This window comes from Maniola hyperantus, chromosome 2, assembly GCF_902806685.2.
Source record: "Maniola hyperantus chromosome 2, iAphHyp1.2, whole genome shotgun sequence".
Classification (NCBI taxonomy): domain Eukaryota; kingdom Metazoa; phylum Arthropoda; class Insecta; order Lepidoptera; family Nymphalidae; genus Maniola; species Maniola hyperantus.
The window spans coordinates 5,528,642-5,549,340 of NC_048537.1; the positions used below are offsets into that span (position 1 = coordinate 5,528,642).

At 37.7% G+C, this 20,699-nt stretch overlaps 3 protein-coding genes across 7 annotated transcripts; 2 read left to right on the top strand and 1 right to left on the bottom strand.

The window, feature by feature from the left end:
* Window positions 1–1,820: 1,820 nt before the first annotated feature.
* LOC117992393 (trans-1,2-dihydrobenzene-1,2-diol dehydrogenase-like) lies at window positions 1,821–7,270 on the top strand. Of its 4 annotated transcripts, none has more exons than XM_069503224.1 (6): window positions 1,821–1,939; window positions 3,872–4,079; window positions 4,509–4,800; window positions 5,597–5,843; window positions 6,505–6,658; window positions 7,030–7,270. In XM_069503224.1, the coding sequence occupies exons 2-6, from the start codon at window positions 3,872–3,874 to the stop codon at window positions 7,143–7,145; spliced, it is 1,017 nt and encodes a 338-aa protein (XP_069359325.1). In that variant the 5' UTR covers window positions 1,821–1,939; the 3' UTR covers window positions 7,146–7,270. The 4 variants fall into 4 exon arrangements, with proteins under 4 accessions (XP_069359325.1, XP_034835975.1, XP_069359320.1 ...); XM_034980084.2 differs by lacking the exon at window positions 1,821–1,939 and adding an exon at window positions 3,249–3,412; XM_069503219.1 differs by lacking the exon at window positions 1,821–1,939 and adding an exon at window positions 3,265–3,423.
* A 756-nt stretch (window positions 7,271–8,026) lies between these two features.
* Window positions 8,027–11,511, bottom strand: Gem2 (Gemin 2). The gene is made up of 4 exons (XM_034981396.2): window positions 11,091–11,511; window positions 9,873–10,185; window positions 9,035–9,134; window positions 8,027–8,247 (listed from the first exon to the last, which is right to left on the bottom strand). Exons 1-4 carry the CDS (start codon window positions 11,319–11,321, stop codon window positions 8,139–8,141), a joined length of 753 nt encoding a protein of 250 aa, XP_034837287.1. The 5' UTR covers window positions 11,322–11,511; the 3' UTR covers window positions 8,027–8,138.
* Window positions 11,512–12,489: 978 nt separating this feature from the next.
* On the top strand, window positions 12,490–19,409 carry LOC117993539 (probable RNA helicase armi). Of its 2 annotated transcripts, XM_069503025.1 has the most exons (7): window positions 12,491–12,660; window positions 12,814–12,994; window positions 13,100–13,249; window positions 14,295–14,698; window positions 15,898–16,050; window positions 16,286–18,574; window positions 18,654–19,409. In XM_069503025.1, the coding sequence occupies exons 1-7, from the start codon at window positions 12,598–12,600 to the stop codon at window positions 19,005–19,007; spliced, it is 3,594 nt and encodes a 1,197-aa protein (XP_069359126.1). In that variant the 5' UTR covers window positions 12,491–12,597; the 3' UTR covers window positions 19,008–19,409. The 2 variants fall into 2 exon arrangements, with proteins under 2 accessions (XP_069359123.1, XP_069359126.1); XM_069503022.1 differs by having other exon boundaries at window positions 12,490–12,595; window positions 12,814–13,249.
* Window positions 19,410–20,699: the final 1,290 nt, after the last annotated feature.

Genomic DNA, 20,699 nt, shown 5'->3' on the forward strand with positions numbered 1-20,699 from the left:
TTCTATACTAGTTTACATGAAAAATATAGTAATTATCGTTATTGTATCATCCGAGAATGTAAAAACGCATCGATAAAGACCACAGGAAAGTTGTGGATTAGAGTGCCCAGTGAAATAAATATACGTAACACGTGAAGACTTGCTTAAAGGGATCCTATATCACTAACGACTGCAACCCAAATTTTTGCAAAGTTCACTTTGTTGTAAGTCTTACTTAATAACTTATTTAATTTATAAAGAGAAAACGATAATTTTTTACGTTTACTATATAAAAACTAGCTTATGCTCGTGACTTCGCCCGCGTGGACTTCATAAATTTCAAACCCCCATTTAACCCACTCAGGGGTGGAATTTCAAAAAATCCTTTCCTAGTGGATACCTTCTCTTTATTTTGTCATGGCTGACAGCGTTTTCTGAGTTTCAAATAAAAATAAAAACTGTATTTTTTTTAATTGGATTTATATATCCATCCTGCGTTTTTAATAATTGTTATTGATATATTTCGTTGTCTTAAGCAAAATACTATAATAAATAATCATTTATTGGACGAAATTAGATATGAGTCAAGTAGCCAAAATTATGAATAGGTATGTCGAAATATCATTTAAGTTTTTTGGTTTATTAATTGTGACCGAATTACAGGGGCATTTTGAAAGGGACATAATTTTATCAAACTCTATTTTCAAATAGAGAATAGAGCCTTTCACATAGGTGATTTATTGTAAACGTGAAAGTGTGTTTGTTTGTTGGTTAGTTGGTTTGTTCTTTAATCACGTCGCAACGGTGCAACGGATTGACGTGATTTTTTGCATGGGTAAGTATAGATAAAGACCTGGCGAGTGAAATATTTATATTTGTATCCCGGAAAATCAAACAGTTCCCTCGGGATTTAAAAAAAACCTAATTCCACGCGGACGAAATCGCGGGCATCAGCTCGAAGAATAAAAGGAGTTTGATAAAAACGCAGTCATAATTTTGGCTCAGGCTGAATTGTGAATTGAGAACCACCTCCTTTTTGGAAGTCGCTTAAAAATTGACCAAGTACACCTACAACACAGAGATAAGTTTACACATCTGAAATTACTGGATGAAATCAGACTTCATAATAAAATGGATGATTGAGCTATTTTAGACATCTTCAGTACTTGCATTATTTTAACTTTTTAGGGTTCCGAATGGTGCCAACGGGACCCTATTACTAAAACTCCGCTGTCCGTATCATGAACCAGGGACAACCCTCCACCTCCCAACGCCCCACCAACCTCTCGGTTATATGGGCCGAATCGCGGGAGGGCGCCCATTCGGTACTTGCTCTTGGCGTTTTCCCGGGGCGCCTTCTTGACTCCCTACAAATTATTTTATGTCTCCTTGTCCCTTATGGTCACTCTCCCCTCTTGGGAGCTATACGTCACTAGCACAGCTGAAATCGGCCTGGCACCTGTACGCGCCGAGCTGCTTCGCCTCTTGTGCCAATGGTGCGCGATTACCGAAGCCGGTCGTAGTTCCCCGCTGACGAGACGTGTAGAAGTCCGGCCTCGCTTCCCCGCGTACGATCCCATCCATCATCGTCACCCACAAGTCCTCATAAAAAGGACACTCACACACACATCGTGCCTATCCTCGTCGCCAAAGCCGTACTCGCACGCCGGGCTCTCGCACGTCATCCCATGCAGTCGTGCCCGGAAACAGCCGTGTTCGATGAGGATCTGTGAGGTCTCGTAGTCTGGCGCAACCCAGGTAGACCCGAGCCTGCCGGATACGTCCGGGAAAAAGTCGCAATTCGTCACCCCCCCATATTTCCACAGACCACCGCTCCTGCCACGTCGCAATCACATCTGACCCGATAACCCGCTTGCATCTACTGGCGCGCCTCTTCGATTCTCCCAGCACAGATTACCTCCAGGTCGGCCGGCAACACGCCCGCGAGCTTTACGCCTTTGTAAGTAAAATGAGGGAAGACTTCTGCGCCTTAATGAGCGTCGACCGCACGACGTGAAGCGTCGCCCTTCCCGCCCAGCACGCTGCAGCATACGTTATCGTCGCTACGAAATACGAATGTTACACGGTACAGGAATATGCACAGCGCAGGATAACGGATACCCAGGACGAAGTCGACACACGCAACATCTTTCTGATATGGTGAAGTAAGCTTTCGGGTTCCTCATTCGCACACTGACGTGTCGCGGAACGGGCTCAATTCAGCCCGGTCCTCCGAAACCTCAGCAACAGCCCTACAAAATGTATGAGAATGCCTTTAGGTGTCACTCCCACTTCCTACCTACAGCTACAGTGCATATACTTATAATTCAACCTAGATTTCTCGTCTAGTTATCCTATCCATCTCTTCAATGTGTATTTATAATTCAACCTAGATTCCTCGTCTAGTTATCCTCTTCAATGTGGCTAATTTTGCTGTAAGTATTATTAGTAGGTACAATCTCAAAACTAAAATAAAATGACAGGTTTAAATGTAGGTAGGTATTGCTATCCCTTCTTTCATAATGCCCGCTGCGGAAAAGGATAAGTAATGTATAGTTTGCGACAGGTCGATATGGCAATCGGGGTATGAGGCGGGGTGACGCGACGCCCCACACACCGTCCGCGCTATCCCGCACCGGGTTTGCCATCTCGACCTGTCGCGAAATATAGGTAGGTACCTACCTAGATTTAGACCTGTCAATTTAGTATTGTTTTGAGATTCTGTATAAGTCACACTAGCTCTATAGTTAAATCTAACTTGGCCTTTTTTAGCGTTTAAACTACCGTGAGTGATTTCCATTCTAAATAATATCTGTCCCGGCTTTACTCACGTGTGTAGTCGACGTTAGCCCGACTAGTTTCAAGTGAGTCAAAACCACGGCACGTGCGCGAACGGACTCCCTTGAAAAAGGACCCCGTATGGGTTGGAAACTTGGCCTTATCTATATCAAAGTTTTTTCATATCACGAAGGCTAGTGGCTCATCATTGACTTATTATGTGGCTCATGCTTGAAGTCGTATCGGTATAAGTAAGGTACCTACCTACAATAAATGTGTGCATTTGCGAGCTCGCGACTGGTTGGTCCGACATGCAACATGCAAGCACACGCCCATGTAATCGACCTAAAGTTCACTCACCTTCGTGAATTGCAAGAACTGTACTTAGGTAGATACATATAAATAATTAGGATCGATAAAATTATACCGGAAAAGGTAGGTAATTAGGTACTATCGCAACGCGCAGTAGGTATCTATAATTGCAACCCGAATGGTTCCAATGTTGCAATAAGACGTGTTTGTGATCTGTCATTCGTTTTGCAAGCGCTAACCTTGGTGTACGTGTTTAATCTCCAGTCGCAGGTGCTTATTTTGCGGGATAATTCGTTAATTAGTCTGGACTAACTGGTTACAGGAGTTTCACACAAGGGTCAAGGTAAGAAGTAAGTCTAAGGTTAAATAGGAAGGTTAAGAAGAAATATCTAAGTCGGTGATTGGGTTGATCTAGTTATATCCTATACCTACCCTTTTATATTATGTCGAGTCCCGTAAGTGGGTACTTTACGATAGTGATATCAAACAGCACGTAATTAGGTCAGTGAACAGCATAAATAAACTATGAATTTGTAAGTATACCTAGTTACTTATAAAATTGGAAATCAACATCACGGAAAATTCCTATTTCTACATTAGTTCTTGATATTACGGAAAAATAAGAACGTACCTATACCTAGTACGCGACAGTTTGAGATGGCAATCGGGGTAGGGACACCCCGCCCCCGCGCTAACCCGATGCGGGCGAGCACAGTCCCCCCGTCTCAAACCCCGATTGCTATTTCAACCTGTCATGGACTATAGTATATTTTAGCTTTGGTGGTTAATTGTATTTTTGCAGATGACGATTCGTTGGGGCATTGTTACCTCCGGCAAAATTAGCCATGATTTCGTTAATGCAGTTAACAGCTATCCAGGTGATAAAGGAGACATGGTGATAGCCGCAGTCGCAGCTCGAGACAAATCCAGAGCCGAAGAGTTTGCCAAAACTCATGGAATACCTAAAGTATTCGCCACTTACGCTGATATGGCCAAAAGCAACGATATTGGTAGGGAACCTAGACTTTCCGTATCAGCACCAATTATGGTCGAAGACCTACAACTTGGAAACATCACATTTTAACAGAAATCAAACCACAGAAACAGATATTTGTTTATATTATGTGTTTACATCATTGACTTTGGCTGGTTAGGTCATCATCATCATCATCAACCGATAGACGTCCACGGCTGGACATAGGTCTCTTATAGGGACTTCCACAAGCCACTAGGTTAGGTTAGGTCACAGAGTAGGTACAAATGGTAGTTTGCAAATGAGAACTAAACATGCGCGACGCGTAACCATTCGTAAATTTTTGCGAAGCGTCGTCGTGCGAGCTTGCAGATCTTTGCGATGCAGTGTCACAACACAATTTTATGTTTTGGCCCATACTTAGTAATAAACCTCATCAGCTGATTTAACTACCTACTCATTTCAGATGTGGGCTACATCGGTGCACTTAATCCGGACCATTATCCCCTCACTAAATTATTCCTTGACTCGGGAAAACATGTTCTTTGCGAGAAACCATTATGTTTGAACTTGAAACAAACGCAAAGTCTAATCAACATTGCGAGAAATAAAAATCTCTTCCTCATGGAAGCAGTGTGGTCTCGCTTTTCACCATCTTACATCGCTCTAGAAAAAGAGATTCAGGCGGGAAAACTGGGAGAGCCTCAATTCCTTGAAGTCAACTTTGGTGAATCAATTGTAACAGTTGATAGATTGATGTGAGTAGAAATTATACTTAGTAAGTAGGTACCATATTATAGTTTTAACTTCATTTTTAGGGTTCTGCAATCTGCATCTGAAGGGTGCCAACGGGACCCTATTAACGGGAAGCCTCCGCTCTCCGTCCGTCTGTCTGTTCATGAACCGTATAGTAATAGATAAGAGTTGAAATTTTCAGTGTGTATTTCTATTGCTGTTTTAACAACAAATAATAATCTAAATATACCCTGTATAACTTACCTATGTACCTACCCTAAAAAAAATATTTATCACAATTTTATTTCACCACTTTGTCGGCGTGATTAATATTTATACCCATGCCAAATTACAGATTTCTAGCACTAATATGTCTCTGAGATTAACCGAGGACGGATGGACGGACATGGCGAAACTATAAAGGGTTCCTTGTTTATTACGGAACTCTAAAAAGGTGACTGACTGACTGACCTATCAACGCACAGCTCAAACTACTGGACGGATCGGGCTGAAATTTGGCATGCAGATAGCTATTATGACGTAGGCATCCGCTAAGAAAGGATTTTTGAAAATGTAACCCCTAAGGGTGCGAAATAGAGGTTTGAAATTAGTGTAGTCCACGCGGACGAAGTCGCGAGCATAAACTACTAAAAAACAAAAATTATCTACCTATATGTAAAACTGGCGGCCATTCGAATAAAAAAGTAGTGTTATTTAATGTAGGTACGATGGTACGTAACCCTTCGTGTGCTAGTCCGACTCGCACTTGACCGGTTTTTTATCTTCAGGTATCAAACTTAAATTACACTTGTTTTTTAGCAAAAAGGAAATGGGTGGAAGTGCTATCTTGGACCTTGGGATTTATACGCTGCAACTGGCCCAATACATATTCAAAGATGAACCTATGAAAGTGACTGCAGTTGGAGAATTGAACGACGAAGGAGTTGATTTAGTAGACACAGTCATATTGGAGTACTCTGGCGGAAGACGAGCAGTGTTTAACGTACATTCAAAGTTGAAGTTGTGGAACAAAGCAACTGTTGTAGGTCCCCTTGGAAGAGTTACAGTATGTACCTACCTTTTATAATATTAAATACTAATTACGAATTTATACTCAGGTCTGAATTAAGTATCCTGTCTCTCGACTTCGTTTCGGCCAATGGGATGCCTAAACTCCTCATCTAAGCTAACGGTAAACGGACCATCCTCACACTGACAAAAGGTGATGAGAAGCTTCAACCGTAACTTTTACTTTTTTAAATTCTGAAACTCCTAGTGGTGCGTAGGGTCGAGACTACCAAATCTATATGCTGAGCTACTTGAGTATGATACAGAAAAATCTATCTAATCACCTCCGCGTGTGGATCGCTTCTGCATTCCTTTTTCTGCCACGCTGGCAGTTTGCCTTCTGCAGTTGGCTGCAGCACTGAAGCTTCTTGTGGAACACCAGATGTTTGGCGTAAGTTCGTAACGGGTTCGAATTTATTATTTATCGAGAGTATTTTTTAAGCGTCCAATTTCAAAGATCCGCATTTTAAATAAGTAGCTTCAGTCCTAAACATATCAAAGAATGAATGAATGCGCTAGGTAATGAAGGCTTGTAGTTTGTTGACGAGATGTCAGATGAGCGTTATATTTCTAGGTTTCGCAGCCGTTGACGTAAACTAAAAATATTTTTGAAGTACCTACCTATCTGCTTATTTATTTCCAAACTCTATGTTCCACAGCTCGAGGCTCCTTTCCACTTTCCCGACACTATCACCCACGTCGACGGCAAAGTGGAAAAATTCCCTCTGCATAAGTCGAGCCTCGAATTCAACTTTCACAACAGCGCCGGATTAGTTTATGAAGCTCTTGAAACCGCGAGATGCATAAGAGAGGGTAGGTGATTTACATTTTTACCCGACTGCGGCGAAGTCCAAAGGAGGGTTGTGTGTTTGACCTGCGTGTATGTATGTCCGTTCCTATGTCCGCTTGTAACTGCTCAACCGATTTTGATAAACGATATGTCATTAGATTCATCTTGTGGCGCGAGTGTCACTGGGTATCTAAATTTTTAAAATGTTCTGTGAAAATGTCAACTCTCTACTTATTACGGTTAACGAGATATAAGCTGAGACTTGATTTGATGGACGGACAGACAGCGGAGGTTTAGTAATAGTGTTCCATTGGCATTCTTCAGGTACAGAACCCTTAAAACGTAGAAGTCCGACTGCAAGTATTTAATAGTGGATTTGTTGATATTATTTCAGGATTGATAGAGTCACCGCGAATGTCCCATCAAGAGTCTCTCGTGCTAGCCAAACTTAGGGACACCGTGCGCAAGCAGGTTGGAGTGCATTATGACGTTGACGATCAGGAGTTCTAAAACCTAGATTACCATATTTGGCTAATCCATGTGGATTTGGATGATGTTGATGTATCCAATGCAGCCATGAATATTTACCAATGAATTTTTGTACCCCAATCGTATTAATAAATTGCTTAAAATATGTTGAATTTTTTGCTTGCAATCCTAATATAGTAGACAACTGAATTTTTTCTTTCAAAACTTACTTCCTACAATAAAATATTCAAAGAAAGAGTTAGCAAATGGTAATATAAGCAGTGATAGCCTAGTGGTTAGGACGTCCGCCTTCTAATCGGAGTTTGGGGGTTCGACCCCGGGCACGCACCTCTAACATTTCGGAATTATGTGCGTTTTAATTAATTAAATATCACTTGCTTTAACGGTGAAGGAAATCTGCATGCCTGAGAGTTCTCCATGTTCTCAAAGATGTGTGAAGTCTGCCAATCCGCATTGGGCCAGCGTGGCAGACTGGTCTAAACCCTTCTCGCTCTGAGAGGAGACCTGGCTCAATAGTGGGCCGGTAATGGGTTGATCATGATGATTAATAATTGCAATGTAAGTATTAACTGAGCTGTGACAGCCTAGTGTTTAGGACGTCCACCTTCTAATGGGAGGTTGGGGTTTCAATCCCGGGCATGCACTTCTAACTTTTCAGAGTAATGTGGATTTTAAGTAATTAAATATCACTTGCTTTAACGGTGAAGGAAAACATCTTGAGGAAACTTGCATACTTGAGAGTTCTCCATAATGTTCTCAATGGTGTGTGAAGTCTACCACTCCGCACATGGCTAGCCCCATACCCTTCTCACTCTGAGAGGATACCCGTGTTCTGTAGTGAGCCGACCATAGGTTGATCATGATGATTAATAATTGATTATTGTATCAAATAGGTGCTATAAAATAAAATGATTTTTGATGTCTTACAGTTTTAAGAAACGGTTTAAAACTTTACAGTGACTTTGTCAGTAGGTACAATAATAGCAGGAAAGCACACACAATATATATTGTTCTTCAGTCTGCCAAATCATACTGTCCAAAGTATCGAGACACTAAACATATGAAGAGATTTAACGGTGCGGCGGCAACCTTCGAATTCTCGTCTTCTGGACTTAAATGAGATCTGGAACAAACAAGTTGTAAAGAAGTGTTACGTATGTTTTATGTTAAGTACCGCACTTGACCAATTATTACTTATAGGTATGTTTATGGCAGTTTTTAAAAACTGTGCCTTAAACATACCTATAAGTCCCGCAAATTGCTAATGCACGTGGCCGCCATTTTAGTGACGTCAGCACTAGACTGAAGTTTCGAGCTGATGGTATATTTTACTTAAACATACGTCAAATGACGTCATTTCGATGATAATGAGACATGGTTCCAGCGTAATAGCAATTTGCGGACTAATATCTAAAAGAATCCTACTAAATCACAAATGTAGGCCAGATAGAGAAATAGTAGAAGTTCTCTTGAACTTTCTTTTTATAGAATTTAAACTCATAACCCATTGAACATATTATTATTGTTTTTAATCAGTTTTTTCAGGCATAGTCAGTAATGAGACTATAAGACCAACCAATAATCATGCTTAGTTTTGGGTGTCCTGTTAAATAGTGAAGTTATCACCTTTCGCTGCATTTGTATGTAGAAACTAGCTTATGCTCGCGACTTCGTCCATGTGACTACACTAATTTCAAACCCCCTTTTTCATCCCTTTAGAGGTTGAATTTTCAAAAATCCTTTCTTAGCGGATGCCTAAGTCATAATAGCTATCTGCATGCCAAATTACAGCCCGATCCGTCCAGTAGTTTGAGCTGTGCGTTGATAAATCAGTCAGTCAGTAACCTTTTCCGGTGCTAGCGCCGGCTTGTGCTACTAATCTACCAGTCTAGAAATAAAATGAAAATTACCTGATTTCTGCACATTTTCTGGCTAAATCTCTTAATATGCTAACTGTGTCTGAGACAAGAGGCTGTCTAGTGCAAGCAAGGAATGCATAGATCCATCGACCTGAAAGAAGATCAATTTACACATTCAACATATTTTTTTTTTGTTTTACTATCACCCTTACTGCAATATCGACATCACAGTCTGTGAAGTAACCAGTTTATATACAGCATTTTAAAATGCTTCGCTTGTAGGGTATAGGGCCATAGCTGAGGTCAGGCCGAGAGTCCTGGACCTCCCACTTATAAGACCATATTATTTATATCATATCAAGGAGGTTGTCGTTTATAAGACTTAAATAAACATTTTAATTTGTGCATTACAATGTAGTATGTACATTACCTGGAGCAACTACAAGTTGTTTGTGTGAACACTTATCACTATGCATTAACTCAAAACTACTAACTATACATATATATATATACAGATATATAACTAACCATAACATCTATAACATAACTACTATTGAAGCTCCTTAGTTTGGTTTTATTGCAAATTTGAAATGTAGCCCATACTTTCATAATATGGGCATATGATTCTAACTAATAAAATTGCAAAAGTGAGTCTGTCTGACATTTTTTCATAGCCCATCTACATTATCCCTTGCATCCTAGGGATGGACCTAGGTTGCTTTTCATCCCAGAAAATCAAAGAGCTCCCACTGGATTTTTAAAATATGTACCTAAATTCATGCAGATGAAGCCACAGGCATCATCTATTGTAATACAGTTATTTAGCTTCAAAATGTTAGAGAGAGCAAAAAAAACAGATCACTAATATATAGGTACACATCATAATTACCTATTATATGTTCTATTGTTTCCCCTGGTGCAACTTTATCTAGCATTTCTATTAATATTTCCAAGCCCTTGTCTAAATAGGCTTGATGTACTCCTATTACATACGAAAGAGTTGGGTCATTATTCTTAAAATAGTTTTTCCATCCTACATCAGTGTTATGATCTATATTTATTTTCTTTGTATCCTTAGGCCAGGTAGACTTTTTGTTTAAAAGCCTTGATATGTACATACGGACATCAGAAAAGTCTGCAACTTGAATGTTTTGCCATTCTATAGTGGGTTTTAGATTATCTGGTGCCTTAGGATGAGGTAGCTGGAATAAAAAAAAACTGTTAATACACTTGTTTGGAAAACACAAGATGTTGCGGCCAGGCAGGTAAAATAATAACCAGCAGACTTGGGTTGTATTGTAATATCTAATGCGATATATGTACAATGCCACTATGCATAAATTATTATTTACAGATGGATCTATCTTATTTACTAAAAATATCTAGTTTTAGGTAACGATAACCACCGATTGATATGTATAATTACAAAAATTCTAAACTAGAAATAACAATTGATTAAACATTATCTTGAAATTGACTACCTATTTTATGGTCACATATTGGAAACATTCCAATGTGCCATACAAGACTTTTTAACACTTGACAGAGATCTCAATTGATGGTAGGTCTCAGCAGTTGATGAGGTCTATAGAGCATATTTTGAGTTTGCTCAGACTTTACTATGAGTTAAATGACACAGACACAGTTCTTGCAATTCACAAAGGCGAGTGAACTTTACTTGTAGTTACGTCGTACGTTACCTTACTTATACCATTATGACTCAGGCATAAGCCACTCGCCCTCGTGATATGCAAGAGCTATACCTATATTAGAGACATAAATCTCTCTCGTTTTTAATGTATCTTAACTCTGAGCATAGTCAAACTATACTATAGATTTCAGCTTAAGTGTGCTAACCTAGAGAGGTTATGTTAGAATAAACCAAACCTCTCATTTTCACCGAAACCTCCCACGAGACCAAATCTAAGTCAATTCAGGATTTATAAATTCCCAAATAAACCCAGCAGTGAATTCGAAACCCGGACTTTCTAGCACTCACGCCACAGTACAACACTTAAGAGATCCGACCATTGTTAGAATTAGGTGTAATTTCTTTGTTTTGTAGTGAAGAAATTATACAAAATACATGGTGATTACAACTGATTACCTCTTTCACAAATTCAGACTGATTGCGGGCAAATTTAGAATAGTCTTTATTACACTTTGAAACGACAGCATATTTTTCCCTTTCTTTAATAACTTTCAGAAGGTATTCTTCACCGTTTGTAGGGAATTCTTTGAGTTCCACATCAGAGCTGATTGGAAAGCATTGGGCCATCAGGGTGTCTGAATCTTCATCATCGCCTTTAGTTTTGTATACACACTTGTTTGTAGACATGTTTCACCTTGAAAGCTGAATTATTTGATTCAATATCAAATGACTTGTTTTCTGCCAAGTTTAAAAACAATGTATCGTAAATTAAATTAAAAGAAAATGAATATTATTCACAAGTAACAATAACAATGGATCCAAAGAGTAATTTTTTTTTTTTTTTTAATTTATTTTAGGTATAACAGACCATATAGTAGATAATCTATGAACAGACCTTTAAGGTCTCAAAGAGTAAATTAAATGCAGACCACAGACCAATAACATATAGGATAACAGCACCGACCAGAAATAAAGGATAAAAGACCGTAGGTAATACTAAATATATCTTTAATTTTTTTTACGGCACTGGTAATTAGGTATATAGTCCGTACCGTAGACCAGTGTTTCCCAAACATGGTTCTGCCATGGCCCGGTAATTTTCACACTGCTTCTTCGTGACCCACTTAACACACTTTTAAACCATTAGTGATTAGGTAAAATACCCCTTACGAATATTTACGACGTGTCGATAGAAATGTAGGTAATATTTTTAAAACAAGGCAGGTATGTGGCGACTCGGTATTTTAATTTGATGGCCCAGTACTGGGTCGCGACCCAGCAAATGGGAAACGCTGCCGTAGACTGACAACTGGGTCAAAAAAAGTTAAATTTATTTCGATCTCAGACTGAAGAATCAAGAGGCTTGTCAGACGCGTATGTACCCGAAAGGGACAAAACAACAAAAGAAATAATACTTACGTATGAAAGGTTATGTTTCATAATTTGCGTTCGCTACCACTTTTACACAGCATTGCACCATAAATGGCTTCTACACACCTTCAATACTAAATTTAAAACAGAAAACTAAAGATTTAAACTTGTAATATTCGCAATAATTGACTATCACAGAGGTTTGTTGGGCACAAACTAAGACGTGCCCAACAAAAAAAAGCTAAACTATGACAAAGAAAAATAACTGTGTTTATATCTCTATCACTCTTCAGAGCTTTTCTATACACCTAGCTTGCTCTAACAAGGTATTATTATTTTAATGCCAAATCTACTTTATTCTTAATCTGAGATTTCGATTGTATATACCACAGAACACTATTGTTGTTTACTCGTGGTATACACAGAGTACATTGAATAGGTGTAGGTATACTCTTTGCTTAAGATTGATGACCCTGTCTGTGGTCGACTCGAGCACTGTCGAGAATCACAGAGCCTACATTAAATGTCGAGAATACAAGTACAATAAATACAAAATAATCTGCCATTCAAGATTCAAGATTGGGATATTGGTATGTCTTCTTCCAGTAATATATCTCAATCGGCCTATTCTCCATCAGAACCTGAAATTCCTCAAGTAAGTGTAAAAGTACCTAACACGAACACGTATTAACAGTTCACACATCCAACCAACCAACTGTTACTGTACTGTGTATCCAACAGTATCCCAGACCCCGGTATTTGCTCAGTACCTAATTATTTGTAAAGAAATTCGTTTATTGCTTTTCAGAATACACCTCAGAGTAGAATTCAGAATTTCGACGAATCACTAAACCACAGTGATCTCGGCCAGAGCTTTGAACAATCTTTAAAAAACGCTCACAAGGAGCTGCATCAAAAGCGAATACAAGCTCTGCGAAAAGAACTTGACTATTTAAAAGCCACCGAATGGAAGTTTGAATATGACAAGGGCTTTGTTCAATAGGTTTTCAGTTTTACTACTTTTATCAGTAATTCAATAGTTAAAAATATGCTTTCGTATATAAAATCATTTTTTAATTACTTATTTGGTAAAGACCATAATGAAGAAACTGATGACGATATGGAAAATTTCTTAGCAGAAGAACTGTTAGCACTACAAATACAGGCAGAAAAAGAGACAAAGCCTGCAGTGTCAAACCAAGTAACAGAACCACCTAGAAATGCAGTATGTTTTCAAAAAACAGGTATGTGAAACAAAGTACTGGTCTAGATTATATAAAAGAAAAAGCTTACTGATTCACTATTTACTCACTTTTGACTTTTTGGCTTTTTGACTGACTGTACTTTACATTCATATACTTCAGAAAAATTATGAAAAATCATGAATGTGAAAAATTTACTAGAGTACCCAAAGGGTCCTCAAAAACTATCAGTCATAGAGACATGGTCCTAAAATAAAAATGTTCAAGAATTTGGGACCTTAGCTGAGCCAGTGAAATAAAGATGGCCACCGAACAAATAAAATACCCACCTATCTACTACTACTACTACTACTACTATCGCCTCTAAAAACTGTATAAGTACTACAACAATATTATTAAAACCTTGGTCCATTTGGTGAACCGGTGAATAAATGATTCCCGCCAAACACAAAATAAAATAAAATTGATCAGTCTATCTTAATGTTTGTACTGGATTTGTTTAACAAACTTATTTTTCTTTCAAAGATCTTAAATAGGTAGAGCAATGTGATTACTAAAACTCGAATGTGGAAATTGGTGAACCGATAAAAATACATAAATCAAAATACCCATAGTTCTAAACTATTAAAAAATGTCTAATAAAGACAATATCTGCTTTTAAAAAAAAACTCTGCATGCTTGCGGACCAATTTAGTGTAAGTCTATCAATTAAAAAAAATTACGCAAATTGATTCAGAAATCTCGGAGATTTCTGTGAACGTAGGTAAAAAAATACAACTCCTTCTTTTTTGAAAGTGGGTTAATTAAGTAGCCTACTTGGTTATCCTCTACTTGTATGTGAAAGTCCCGTCAAAATAGGTTCAGCCGTTCTGAAGATTAGCTCGTTCAAACAGACAGACAAAAAATTTAAAAACATGCGATTCAGCAGTTATGGTGTAGTTCAAATAACCATAAGAGCTTAATATGAGGTAGGTAGTTATTTCGAAATTAGAGCCAGGTGCTTTAATTTTATTTATTAGTGTAGAAGTAAAGATTAAAATAACTAAGTAATAATATTTTATTCAAAACAAAATATTGTAATTTGCAGGTCTCATAACTTATTGTGGTGAAAACTATGTACTCATTGATGGCATGATTTACCATGATATGACTGGATGTACCGTTGATGTGAACGTTAACGATAAAATACTATATTTATGTTACAAAGATTCAAATGAGTCTGTAGTAGTTGTAAGAATTTTGGAAAATCAAGGGTTATTTTGGGGTGATGAGGTACACCATGAGGAAAAGAGTTTTAGTGTGATAGATCACATTTTAGTAGGCCAGGTTGGTCAAAGACAACATCGGTCAGTTTTTATCACAGGAGGTGATTTGAAATTCAACTTAGATGAAGTTGAAGGATCTTTTGTCCCTATACAAGGGGATTGGTTGGAAATGAAATGTTCTGTGCAGCAGTATGAGGATAAACCTGCTGATATGTCTACAAATCAGGTAGGCAATAATAATCAGTATATTATGCATAACAATCATTACATACATACAACATAAATACTCTGCCACATTGTCTTTTGACTGTCTGCAGTCTGTTGCCTAGTGGTTAACACGTCCGCCTTCTTTTCGGGAGGTTGGGCGTTCGATCCCGGGCAAGCACCACTAACTTTTCGGATTTATGTGCGTTTTTAAAAAAATTAAATATCACTTGCTTTAACGGTTAAGGAAAACATCGTGAGTTAACCTACATGCCTGAGAGTTCTCCATGTTCTCAAAGGTGTATAAAGTCTGCCGATCCGCATTAGGCCAGCATGGCAGACTGGTCTAAACCTTTCTCACTCTGAGATTACACCCATGCTCAGTAGTGGGCCGGTAATGGGTTGATCATGATGATGATGATGATTGTCTACCAATCTGCAATTAGCCAGTATGGCCTAAACACTACTCTCTGATATTTCTGAGCTACTGACCTGTTCTTAGTAAAGTAAAGTAAAATATTATTTATTGTACACCAAAACCAAAACAATAGAAATATAACAAAGATGTTTGCAAGTACAATAGGCGGCCTTATCGCTAAAATAATGATCTCTTCCAGGCAACCTTAGGGTAGAGGATATAATAAAAACCGGCCAAGTGCGAGTCAGGCTCGCGCAATGAGGGTTCCGTACTACAGTCGTATTTTTTCGACATTTTGCACGATAATTCAAAAACTATGATGCATAAAAATAAATTAAAATCTGTTTTAGAATGTACAGGTGAAGACCTTTCATATGATATCCCACTTGATATAGTCACTCACTTTGAAAGTTGAAAATACTAATTATTAGTTCATTACCACAATTTAATTTTTTTTGTGTGATCTAACCCTAAATTCACGGTTTTCAGATTTTTCCCCAAATGTCAGCTATAAGATCTACCTACCTGCCAAATTTCATGATTCTAGGTCAACGGGAAGTACCCTGTATGTTTCTTGACAGACAAACAGACAACAAAGTGATCCTATAAGGGTTCCGTTTTTCCTTTTGAGGTACGGAACCCTAAAAATTAAAGAAAGCGGAAGGGATGTACATACATGTATAATGTATATGTATAAAAATAAAAATACAACAGTAAATAAGAGAGGAATAGTAGTGGGGCTGACTTTGGTTGAGTTGAGGTGATGATGATTAATTATAATAATAAACAAGCTTTTTTTTTAGGTATTGAAAGTGATATCTTTTAATCCAATAAGAACCAAAGTAAAAAGCGCAATTGTAACGGATTGGTCTGGAGCAGATGGCGTTTGTGACAGACAGATTTATTTCAATAATACTGCTTTAGTAAATAGCAGTCAACCGACTATTGGATCAAAGGTAAGTTTTAACAATTCAATTAATTTAACTACCCATTCAATATATTTTAGGTACCCCAAAAGAAAAAAGGAACCTTTATAGGATCACTTCGTTGTGTGTAAATACGCCTGAACCCTCGGTGTGCGAGTCTGACTCACACTTGGTCGGTTTGTTTTTAATTTGAAGATCAGCAGATCTGAATTAAAAATAAATATATACAAGAGAAATAATTCATTTTTTTGTTATTTTCCTGTAGGTACTAGTTGAGGCAATTGAAAGTACACAAGGCGGATGCAATTGGAGAGCAATAAAACTAATAGTAATCGATGCTGGCACTCCAAAAAGACCACAGGTTGAGATACCAAACGAGGAACAAATAAGTTTAAAGATAGAAAACGAAAAAAACATAGATATGACTTATCCTTTAAAATTCGAGCAAATCAATCTTCACTGCACAGAAAAAATTATGTTAAACATTAGCAATAAAAGTGATCAGACTTACGTTTTGAATAAATGGATGGTGCTCAGTAAGAAAAGAGACTCCCAGGTGAACATTAAACCCTTTCTTAATCAACCATTAAGAATAAACCCAGAGCAAACAGTTACTTTTACGATTACATGCAATCCTAAATTTTTGGGACATTCAAAAGAATGTTTTGTTGTTTTGTTTAAAGGGTTTCAGTTGAAAAGGTTTATTGAAATAAATATAGTGGATGGTGATAATACAATGAATTGTAGTGTTGATAATGGCCTGACAAAACTGAATTCCGACAAAAAATGGTCTGACAAAATAGAGGATATGAGAAAAATAAGAAATAACCCGAATTCTTTCCTTCCTGGACAACGGCTATGTAAAACACCAAACTTTGTGTCTGTAAAGATAGGCCAGTTTCCTATTCCAGACAAAGTTTGGTCAATTGTTCTGGGGGATTCAGAACAAACATCATATAACAATGAATTTAACAAAATTTTATCAAACATTGAAAATTGTTTTTCATGTTTGGCACAAGAATTTAATATTGCCAATTACATTGATAGATGGCATACTCTTTTATACATGGAGGAAATTCAAGCAAATATAAACATGAGGGCTTATGATAAAAGTAAAGTTTACTTGACACACTGTGATGAATATCTTGGTATCGAAATACCTGGACTTGCTGAGAAAAGACCATCTTTGATTAAAGGCGATAGAGTGATCGTGACAGACATGTGGGCCTCTGATGCCCCACAGTATGAGGGATTTGTTCATGGTGTTCGTGGGAATTTCGTTTTAATGAAATTTAACTTAAAGTTTCACGAGTCATATGGAGGCAGTGATGTTGCAATAGAATTTCATTTTTTGAGAACTGTTTACAGAAGAGCTCACCATGCGATTAATTTGGCGTTATCTAATTTAGGGCCAGACATTTTATTTCCATCTCGTTTAATAGTGAAACCACAACAGATTCCACCAGAGAATTTAGATAAAATCGAGTGGCTTAATCAAAATTTAAATAAACACCAGAAAAATGCAATTAGTAATATCCTTAAAGGTGAATGTCGGCCGATGCCATACATTATTTTCGGCCCGCCCGGGACTGGAAAGACTGTTACAGTTATAGAGACAATTTTACAGATACTGAGATGTGTTCCTGAAAGTAGAATTTTAGTTGCTACTCCTTCTAACAGTGCCTCAAATTTGATAACAGAGCGGCTTATACAATACAAAGAGAAATTTACAGGTTCTGTTGTTAGGCTTATTGCAAACTATTTAGTTGACTCTGACAGCATATCAGAAGTTGTAAAGCCCTATTGTGCCACTATCGACATAGCAATAGAAAGAACATCAAGAAATAAACATTTTGTTAAAGATAATATTAATTTAAATTGCCCAAAATCATTTATAGGCAGACATCGTGTTACTATTGGCACATGCTATTGTCTAGGCGCACTAAAACATTTGGACCTGCCTCGCGGTCATTTTACACATATAATTGTAGATGAAGCTGGACAAGCAACAGAGCCTGAAATAATGATACCGCTGACTTTTACAGATAAGGAGCATGGTCAAATTGTTCTTGCTGGTGATCCAATGCAGTTAGGGCCAGTGACCATGTCTAAATATTGCAAAGAATTTGGTTTGGATGAATCATTTTTGTGTAGACTCCTTGATAGGTTTCCTTATCTCAAAGATTATGAGGCGTTCGAAGATGGCTTTGACAGAAGACTTGTCACCAAATTAAATGATAATTATAGATCACTGAAAGAAGTTTTAACATTGCCTAGTGAAATGTTTTATGATGGAACACTTGTACCTAAAATAGATAAAAGTCTGCCATGGACTAGTAAGTTTATAACTGCGACTTCTGAAATTTTTGATTTGCAAAGTCATGATGGAGGCATTTTTGTGTATGGTATTAAGGGTGTTAACATGAGAGATGAAGATAGCCCTTCTTGGTATAATCCGCAAGAGGCTTCAATGGTTGCTCTAACCACATGTAAGCTTTACAAAAAGAACCTGACAGCAGATGAGATTGGTATAATCACTCCATACATAGCACAGGTTAGCAGCATCGGTATTGTGCACACATCTCTAATATTCTCTTTTTTTTCTGTCTAATCTAATCATATTTTTTTTCCAGACAAAATATTTGCGCGTTGTTTTTGATTCTATGGGCTTGCCTCAACCGAAAATAGGGACAGTTGAAGACTTTCAGGGCCAAGAAAGGCCAGTTATATTGATTTCTACTGTGAGATCAAGCGAGGCAATAATAGAAGAGGACATTAAACATTACATAGGATTTGTAAATAACCCAAAAAGATTAAATGTTGCATTGACGAGAGCACATATTTCAACAATACTTTTCTGCAATCCACATCTATTGAGTAAAGATCCACTGTGGAAAAGAGTTATTGCCTACGCAGTCGCAAATGAGAAGTATATGGGCTGTGACTTACCTAATGATTATGACAATAGGGATAATGTTTTAAATTAAAATGAGTTATACCTATACCTTGTTCACTGAGTCAAGCTAACATAGGGCGCTCTCTCTTGCACAATTGTATTTAAGTGAAAAGGATGCACTATGATTGTTATTGTTCAATAGGAGTGCCGTGTGACTATTCCTTAAAAATGTAAACACGTCAACTTACCAAATCAACAATACAGTATAATGATCAAACCAGGTCAACATAAAATCAAAAACTAAGAAGTACCAAAAGACACGACGTCCGCATGGCACGAGGGATAGCTGCTAAGAGAAGTCTGATATTGTGGTCGCAACGTGAACGTGCTCTATGTCCGTTAAATGACGTGCGGTTTCTTATTTCCCTATTAACTCGTTTCCCTGAACAGGGTATAGTTAAATGTTAAGAAATAAAACTTTTGAACACAATAAGTTTTTAATTTGTTGTTCTCAAGATTAAAAAATATTTTAGCCCAGGTGACACGAAAGTGAGGGTAGTTTCTCAAGGTTAACAATATAACTAAGTGTCTAGTGAAAGTACTGAGCAATTCATCAATTTCGCTCCGTGTACACAGAATTAGCTTCATTTAGGCTGCATGAATGAAGTTAGGCTACCTCGTTGTTCTTTTCTCGAGTTGGGCCATAATTAATAAGTGTTTTCTGTCAATAACTGTACCTAGTAGTAGGCTGGACTCACTTGTGTTGTGTGGAGGTGTGGAGCAGCTCGCTAATCGTGCCGCATCCCGTCTTATCATTGCGTCACGGGATCGGCCGGCCTGCTCATTATCAATCCTAATAAATACTAACTACCAGCTTTTATAAAAAGTACTCTGTGATACGATATTAACTATTATTTTATCAAGCAGCATTATGATTCACCTAGCAGTCCTGTATGTCCATGCCTCAACAATTTATAGTAGTTAGTATTTATTTCTCTACTTTACTCATAGACTTAATATCACCATCACTGATTTTAAATTTACCGCTTTTTTTTATTTACTCTTTTTGGCTACTGTGGCGCCACCCTTATATTTAGCACCGTAGACTGAGTAAAGCTAGACTAAAGTACATTGTAACCGCGTCTGAGATAGCGATAGCACGACGTAACGATGAATAACACGACAATTACCATTGTTTAGTAATCAATATTTGTATTAAACGTTTTTTATGTGAAAACAAGTAAATAACTAATGAGAAATACCATGACGCCACAAATTCTCGAAGTTTGTTTTGCAATTAAAGTTGTAGTCCTTGAAGAAAACTGTAGGGCGATTGTCTAAAACCTGCATCAATCATTATTACAATATCAATTGTTTGGATCGGCTGAATTTGTGCGATTCTTGTTGCAACAATGCATTGTAGCCAATAGTATGCGAGCATTAACCAATCAGAGATGATTGCGATCGTGACATTGTAGCTGTCAAACAACCGCGGTAGGGCCACAAATTCAGCCAATCAGAACAATTGAGATTGTAATAATGATTGATGCAGGTTTTAGACAATCGCCCTACCGAAATCGCGCAACCGGTTACACAATAAGGGACAAAAAATAGGTTAGCGGCGTCTCTGTTTATCACATTAGTAACTTTATCTGTGCTCTCTTTTTAGTGTGAATGAGAAAGCAAACGTTCCTTTGTCTAGATTTTTTACTCGGTCTAACTACGTTTAGCACATTTTAATGGTCACGGAGATAGTTACCTACTCCTTTAAATAAGTATGGAA